Source organism: Suricata suricatta, chromosome 5 (genome assembly GCF_006229205.1).
Source record: "Suricata suricatta isolate VVHF042 chromosome 5, meerkat_22Aug2017_6uvM2_HiC, whole genome shotgun sequence".
NCBI lineage: Eukaryota > Metazoa > Chordata > Mammalia > Carnivora > Herpestidae > Suricata > Suricata suricatta.
Genome location: NC_043704.1, coordinates 46,190,646 through 46,199,847, shown reverse-complemented (window position 1 = coordinate 46,199,847; position 9,202 = coordinate 46,190,646). Strand labels below are relative to the sequence as shown.

The 9,202-nt window shown below is 35.5% G+C and overlaps 1 protein-coding gene across 1 annotated transcript; it reads right to left on the bottom strand.

Annotated features, from left to right (window-relative positions):
- Positions 1–7,399: 7,399 nt before the first annotated feature.
- On the bottom strand, positions 7,400–8,332 carry LOC115292630 (olfactory receptor 5H2-like). Its single transcript, XM_029940671.1, has one exon. It carries the CDS (start codon positions 8,327–8,329, stop codon positions 7,400–7,402), a length of 930 nt encoding a protein of 309 aa, XP_029796531.1. The 5' UTR covers positions 8,330–8,332.
- Between the last annotated feature and the right edge of the window lie 870 nt (positions 8,333–9,202).

Genomic DNA, 9,202 nt, shown 5'->3' with positions numbered 1-9,202 from the left:
TGGATGTAAAAGTCCTCAACAAAATACTAGCAAACCAAATCAAATAATATGTTAAAAAACCATTCACCATGATCAAGTGACATTTAATCCTGGTTTGAAAGGATTGTTCATATTCCAGAGTCAACCAATGTGATACATCACATCTAATAAGAAAAAGGATAAGAACTATATGTTCATTTTAATAGACATAGAAAAAGAATTTGACAAACTAAAATATCCCATTCATGATAAAAACTCTCAACAAAGTAAGTTTAGAGGGAACACACCCTAACATAATAAAGACCATCTATGAAAATCCTATAACATTATCCTCAGTGGGGAAAACCAGAGAGCTTTTCCTCTGTGGTCAGGAATAAGAAAAGGATGTCCACTCTCACCATTTTTACTCAACATAGTACTGAAAGTCCTAGTCATGCAATCAGACAATAACAACAACAAAATAAAAGGCAGCTAAATTGGTAAGGAATGAGTCAAAAATTCACTATTTGTAGATGACATGATTCTATATATAGAAAACCCAAAAGACTCCACCGAAAACCTGTTAGAGCTGATAAACGAATTTAGTAAAGGTGAAGGATACAAAATCAGTGTAAAGACATATGTTTCATTAATTTATATCAATAATGAAGCAGCAGAAGAAAATTGAGAAAGTAATCCCATTTATAACTACACCCAGAATAACATACCTATGAATAAATTTAGCCAGAGATGAAAGACCTGTTCTCTGAAAACTATAAAACACCAATGAAAGAAATTGAAGAAGACACAAAGAAAAGGAAAGATACTCCATTGTCCATGCTACCTACCCAAAGTAATCTACACATTTAATCCAATCGCTATCAAAATACCAACAGCATTTTTCACAGAACTAGAATAAACAATTCTAAAATTTGTATGGAACCACAAAAGACCCTGGGTAGCCAAAGCAATTTTGGGGGGGGAAAAAAAAGCAAAGCAGGAGGCATCACAATTCTGGCCTTCAAGTTATATTACAAAGCTGTATTCATCAAAACATCAATTAGCCCAGTTGGTTAAACATCTGACTTTTGATTTTGGCTCAGGTCATGATCTCATCATCATGAGATTGAGCCCTGCACCATCTAGCTCTGTGCTGGCTGTGGAGCCTGCTTTAAATTCTCTCTCTCCCTTTCCCTCTGCTTCTTCCCTGCTTGCATGTTCACTTTCTCCCTCTCTCAAAAAAATAAAATAAAATAAAATAAAACACAATTATATTGCAATTGATCTCAAAAAAGGAGGCAAGAATATTCAATGGAAAAAAAAAACAGTTTCTTCAACAAATAAAGTTGAGAAACTGGAAAGAAACATGCAAAAGAATGAAACTGAACCACTTTCTTACACCGTACACAAAAATAAATTCAAAATGTATGAAAAACCTAAATATGAGACCTGAAACCGTAAAAATTCTAGAACACAGCCAGCAATCTCTCTGATATCAAACATAGCACCTTTTTTAATAGATATGTCCCCAGAGGCAAGGAAACAAAAGCAAGAATAAACTGTATGGACTACATCAAAATGAGAATCTTCTGCATAGCAAAACAAACAAACAAACAAAAAAAAAACAGTTAACAAAACTAAAGCCAGTTTATTGTATGGAGCAAGATATTTGCAAATGGTATATCTGATAAAGGATTAGTATCCAAAATATATAAAGAACTTACACAACTCAACACCTCCAAAATAAATAATCTAATTAAAATATGGCCAGAAGATATGAACAACCATTTCTCCAAAGACATACACATGCTAATCACCACTTGCCATCAAGTAAATGCATATCAAAACTGCAACAAGATACCACCTCACTCCTGTCAGAATAACTAAAATCAAAAACACAAGAAACAATAGGTGTTGGTGAGGATGTGGAGAAAAGTAACTTACACTGTTGGGTGCAATGAAAACTGGTGCAGCCACTGTGGAAGACAGTATGGAGGATGCTCAAAAACTTAAAATAGAAATATCCTATGATCCAGCAATTGCACTATTGGGTATTGACCCAAAGAACACAAAACCACTAATTCAAAGGGATACACGCACCCCTATAATTACAGCAACTTTTTTTCCAATAGCCAAGATATGGAAGCAGCCTAAGTGTCCATTGAGAGTCAGTGGACACTTAGGCAGCTTATATATATATAATATATAATTATATTATACATATATGCATGTATATATATATATATATTATGTGCACATAATGGAATATTATTCAGCCATAAATAAGAATGAAATCTTTCTATTCAGTGACATAGATGGAGCTTGAGAGTATTATGCTAAAAGAAATCAATCAATCAGAGAAAGACAAATACCATATGATTTCACTCATGTGTGGAATTTAAGAAACAAAACAAACAAACAAAGGGGGAAAAAGAGATTGAGATATACAAACTAAGAAAGAGACTCTTAATTATAAAGAACAAATGGATGGTTCATTTGTTCTTTATAGTTAAAGAACAAATTATTTGACTGGGATGGGTGAAATAGATGATGAAGTTTAAGGAGTGCACTTGTGATGTGCACTGGCTGATTAAAATAAGACTATAAAAGACATAATTAGAACTCTACATCCTGAAGCTATGGAATTCACTTTCTTCTCGAGTGCGCATGACACATTCTCCAAGATAGATCACATACTGGGTCATAAAGCAGCCTTCAATAAATATAAAAGAATTGAGATCATACAATGCACACTTTCAGATCACAATGCTATGAAACTTGAAATCAAGCACAGGAAAAAGGTCTGGAAAACCTCCAAAAACATGGATGTTAAAGAACACACTACTAAAGAATGAATGGGCCAATCAGGCAATTAGAGAAGAAATTAAAAAGTATATGGAAACAGATGAAAATCAAAATACAAAAATCCAAACTCTTTGAGATGCAGCCAAGGCAGTCCTAAGAGGAAAGTACATTGCAATCCAGGCCTATTTCAAGAAACTAGAAAAAGCACAAATACAAAACCTAACAGCGCATCTAAAGGAACTAAAAGCAGAGCAGCAAGAGCACTCAAACCCAGCAGAAGAAGAGAAATAATAAAGATCAGGGAATAAATAAACAATATAGAATCCAAAAAAAACCAAACAATTGAACAGATCAATAAAACCAAGAGTTGTTTTTTTTTGAAAAAATAAACAAAATTGATAAACTTCTAGCGAGGCTCCTCAGAAAGAAAAGAGAGAAGACCCAAATAGGCAAAATCATCAATGAAAATGGATCTATTACAACCAATCCCTCAGAAATATGAACAGTTATCAGGGCATATTAAGAAAAATTATATGCCAACAAACTGGACAACCTAGAAGAAATGGACAAATTCCTAAACATACACCCACTACCAAAATGGGAAGAGATAGAAAATATGCACAGATCCATGACTAGTGAAAAACTTGAATCAGTTATCAAAAATCTCCCAAAAATTTAGAGCTCTGGGCCAGATCGCTTCCCTGGGGAATTCTTCCAGACATTTGAATCAGAGTTAATACCCATTCTTCACAAGCTATTCAAAAAAATAGAAATGGAAGGAAAACTTCCAGACTCATTCTTTGAAGCCAGCATTACTTTGATTTCCAAATCAGACAAGAGACCCAGCAAAAATAGAGACTTACAGGCCAATATCCTTGATGAAAATGGATGCAAAAATCCTCAACAAGATACTAGCAAATTGAATTCAACAGCATATAAAAAGAATTATCCACCATGATCAAGTGGGATTCGTTCCTGGGTTACAGGGCTGGTTCAATATTCACAAATCAATGTGATATATCACATTAACAAAAGAAAATATAAAAACGATATGATCCTGTCAATAGATGCAAAAAAGCATTTGACAAAATACAGCATCCTTTCTTAATAAAAACCCTCGAGAAAGTTGGGATGGAAGGAACTTACTTAAACATCATAAAAGCCATTTATGAAAAGCCCACAGCTAATATCATCATCAATGGGGAAAAACTGAGAGCTTTCCCCTTGAGATCAGGAGAATGACAAGGATATCCACTCTCAACACTGTTGTTTAACATAGTGCTGGAAGTTTTAGCATCAGCAATCAGACAACAAAAGGAAATAAAAGGCATCAGAATTGGCAAAGATGAAGTCAAAATTCCACTTTTCGCAGATAACACAATACTCTACATGGAAAACCCAACTGACTCCACCAGAAGCCTACTGGAACTGATTCAGGGATTCACCAGAATTTGGGGGCACAAAATCAATGTGCAGAAATTGGTCACATTTTTATACACCAATAATGAAGCAACAGAAAGATTAATCAAGAAACTGATCCCATTTACAACTGCACAAAAACCATAAAATACCTAGGAATAAACCTAACCAAAGATGTTAAAGATCAGAAACCTATAGAAAACTTATGAAGGAAATTAAAGAAGATGCAAAGAAATGGAAAAATATTCCATGTTCATGGATCAGAAGAATAAATATTATTAAAATGTCATTATTACCAAAACAAACTACACATTCAATGCATTCCCAATCAAAATTCCACCAGCATTCTTCACAAAGCTAGAACAAACTATCCTCAAATTTGTATGGAACCACAAAAGATTCCAAATATCCAAGTAATATTGAAGAAGAAAACCAAAACAGGAGGCATTGCAATCCCAGACTTTAGCCACTACTACAAAGCTATAATCAACAAGACAGTATACTGTTGGCACAAAAACACACACATCAACCAATGGAATAGAATACAGAACTCAGAACTGAACCCACAAATGTATGGCCAATTACTCTTTGACAAAGCAGGAAAGAGTATCCAATGGGAAAAAAAGCAGCCTCTTTAACAGGTGATGCTGGGAGAACTGGACAGCAGCATGCAAAAGAATGAAACTAGACCACTTTCTTACACCATACACAAAAATAAACTCAAAATGGATGAAGAACCTGGATGTGAGACAGGAAACCATCAAAACCCTAGAGAAGAAAGCAGGAAACAGCCTCCTTGACATTAACCGCAGTAATTTCCTACTCGACACATCCTCAAAGACAAGGGAATCAAGAGCAAAAAGGAACTATTGGGAACTCATTAAGATAAAAGGCTTCTGCATGGCAAAGGAAACAATCAATAAAACTAATAGGCAACTGATAGAATGGGAAAAGATAGTTGCAAATGACATATCAGATAAAGGGCTAGTATCCGAAATCTATAAGGAACTCACCAGTCTCCACACCCAAAAAACAAATAATCCACTGATGAAATGGGCAGAAAACATGAACAGACACTTCTCCAAAGAAGACATCCAGATGGCCAACAGACATGAAATGATGCTCAGCGACACTCATCATCAGGGCAATACAAATCAAAACCACACTTGAGATACCACCTCACGCTGGTCAGAGTGGCTAAAATGAACAAATCAGGAGACTATAGATGCTGGCAAGGATGTGAAGAAATGGGCACCCTCCTACACTGTTGGTGGGAATGTGAACTGGTGCAGCCACTCTGGAAAACAGTGTGGAGGTTCCTCAAAACGTTAACAATAGAACTCCCCTATGACCCAGCAATACTACTGCTAGAACTTTGCCCAAGGGATACAGGAGTGCTGATGCACAGGGGCACGTGTACCCCAATGTCCATAGCAGTACTTTCAACAATAGCCAAATCATGGAAACAGCCTAAATGTCCATTAACTGATGAATGGATCAAGAAGATGTGGTTTATTTATACAATGGAGTACTACATGGCAATGAGAAAGAATGAAATCTGGCCATTTGTAGCAATGTGGATGGACCTTGAGGGTGTTATGCTAAGTGAAATAAATCAGGCAGAGAAGGACAGATACCATATATTTTCACTCATATATGGAACAGGAGAAACTTAACAGAGGACCATGGTGGAGGGGAAGGGGAAAAAATTGATGGGGAGAGGGGAAGTGGGGATGATCAGCATGGAGCACAGCACTCATTGGGATAAGCATATGGAAACAAACTTGACAATAAACTATTAAAGAAAAAAATTAAAATTAAAATTAAGAAAGCTTATGAAAAATAAGTAATTACATTAGTGGTCTAAAAGAATAAAACATGCATTGTTTCAAACAAGTGAGGATTTTTGTCTTCTTCGATGTAATCTGGAAGTGCATCAAGGAAGCTGTAATATTTAAGAATGACCTTGAAGGGGCACTTTGGTGGCTAACTTGGTTAAGCTTCTGACTTTGGCTCAGGTCATGATCTCAGTCTGTGGATTCAAGCTCTACATCAGGCTCTGTGCTGACAGCTTAGAGTCTGCAACCTACTTCAGATTCTGTGTCTCCCTCTCTCTCTTCTCTCCTGCTTGTGTCCTCTCTGTCTACCAAAAATAAACATTAAAATTTTTTAAAGAAAGAGTTAAAAAAATTTTAAAATAATGACCATTTCAACTGTATGTGAAGATGGTTACACTTGAGGAAGGATTCTCTGTGGGGAGACCATATGAACAAAAATATATGAGGAGGAAGTGTACAGAAGACTTTTAGTAACTTAGAAGTTTAATAGAATTATGAGGAAAGAGCTTTCAGAATCAAATCAGATTTTATTGGGAAATACCTCAAATACTGCCATGGCCACAAATGCAGAATAATATATAGAAAAAGTACACATGTTTATATATCAACTGTATATCATGTCATCTATACATATATGTGAACATAAAATATATACATATGCACACATGGAGTCCTAGATATGTATGCTCTCTATACACATAAACTGATAGATACAACAATCCTTGAAACATTATTCAAGAAGGATATTACTGAGTTAGACCTCTGTTTATGAAGAATAATCTGAAAGCGATGTTTGGGAAATAAGAGGATATCGACAGGATGTGTGAGAAGTAATAGGACTATGACAAAGGCAGATGTGAGTCATTTTAGTGTGTGAAACCATCAGTGGTTTCCGTAGGGTTGTATATGGAATTAGTGGTGAGAGAGGAAGGGTAGGGGTAGACTGAAATTGGATCCCTCATTATACATTTTTGCCTGTGTTCACTCAAACACAACAGTGACTCCGCTATGGAGTACAATGTGATAAGAGTCTTCAGGCTACACAGCTGTATGACTGTCAAAGACATTGTATTCCAATTCTTTTCAGAGGAATTACACTATTACAGTGTGTAATGCATTTCTGAAGCCACATTGAAAACATAAAATATATTTTTTCTTAATTATTATAGTATGACCGGAACACTTGATTAAAATCTTTTTCTATTTTGAATAAAATACAGACATACTTAGACAGTTATTAGTATTCCCACCTTAAATCACTTGAATGCTAAGGCAATTATAACTGCAAAAACTTTAAACACCAGTCAACACTTAATAACATCTAATCTGCACAATTTTGTGTAATTTTAATGGAAGAAGGACAGATGTTAATATGAGTATTAAGCATTTCTCTTTAGCATTTTTCTCAGTGAAACTATGACTTTCTTATTTCTCAGGCTATAGATAATTGGGTTTAACACAGGAATTATGACGGTGTAAAATAGAGAGTCCATCATATCTTCATCATCTGCCTGTGCAGATCTTGGGCGCACATACATGAAGAGAAGGGGACCATAGTATAATGACACAGATAAAAGATGGGCTCCACAGGTAGAGAAAGCTTTCCTTATGCCTTGTAGAGACTTCTTTTTTAAGATTGTGAAGAGAACTAGTGTATAAGAGACAAGAACAGTCAAGATGGTGAATACTTGTATTGACCCAGAGAAAATAAAAGCCATCAGAAAATTAATAGAAGGATCAGTACAAGAAATCTTAAACAATGGTATAATGTCACAGTAAAAGTGATGTACTATGATAGAATCACAGAAGGTCAATCTGAATAACAAAGCATTATGAATTATGGCATGAAGAACGCCACCTGAAAATGACAAAACTAACAGCCGGGTGCATACTGTATTGGACATAATCACTGGATAAAGTAATGGTTTGCATATGGCCACATAGCGGTCATAAGCCATTGTTGCCAGCAGAAAACATTCCGTGGTTACACTGATTGCAAGGGAAAAAAATTGTACCATGCATTCAGAGAGAGAGATCATCTTACCCTTGGCAAAGAAGTTGACCAACATCTTGGGGATCACAGTGGATGATAGCCAAGCATCCACAAATGCCAAACTCCCAAGGAAAAAGTACATGGGGATGTGAAGCTGAGGGTCATTCCATATCAGAGCAATCAAACCAAGGTTCCCCACAATAGTGAGAAGATAGATAACTAAGAACACCAGGAATAGGGGAATTTGCCACTGTGGTTCATATGTGAGTCCAGTGAGAATGAACTCTGTCAGCAGTGTTGCATTTTGTTTTTTCATGTCCTCACTGGGTGTTGCCTGAAATGAAATAGAATAAGTTTTTTTTTTAACATCAATAAGAATTTATAATGTGAAAATATGGGGGGGAAATTTGAGATAAAATGATACACATCAGAATACCCTTTCAATTTTGTGTATTATCTTTGTAGTAGATGGAATGTCTTTTGGAGACTTGGAAATAAACTCAGTTTCATTTTTAAAATGTGGCACAGTTAACAGAATTGGCAACATGAAAAGCATTGCACATATGTGCTAAATTTATGGGATAGGCTTGCCTATGAAAAGCAAAGACTGTGTCAGGGATGTGGATGTAGAATGAGGGGAAAAGAAGCTTAAAGAGCCTGGGATATAGAATGAATTGAATAGCCCAGGAAGGATCTTGAACATTATTCATCAGGAAATAGGCATTCACTGAAAACATTAGAGAAGTGAGTGCATTGTAAGATTCTTTTTTTAAAATATTTTTCAAATAATTTTCTTTTTTTTTCAATATTTTATTGTCAAGTTGTTTTCCATACAACACCCAGTGCTCTTCCCCATAAGTGCCCTCCACCATCACCACCACCTCTTGTAAGATTCTTTTTTAAATGAATATATGGTAGTGTAGAAAACTGGCTGCAGGGAGAAGAAATTGAGGTCAAGAATACTAGTCAGGAAGATGTTACTAACATCCACTGGGTCTCAACCCAATTTACACATTGGAATTCTCTGAGAGATTTTTTGTGTGCAGAATATAGATTGTTAAGTTTTATTTTAGAATTAGATTTAGTAGGTCAAGAATGAAATCTAATAATCTGCATTATAGACTTGCTCCTCTAGTGATTCAAACACATATGATATGGTTAGTTCTGGGTGAAATCACATTGGTAATGA

Excerpts from the sequence above, each read along its gene's own strand:
- LOC115292630 (XM_029940671.1), bottom strand. The coding sequence starts at position 8,329 with ATGAAAAAACAAAATGCAACACTGCTGACAGAGTTCATTCTCACTGGA.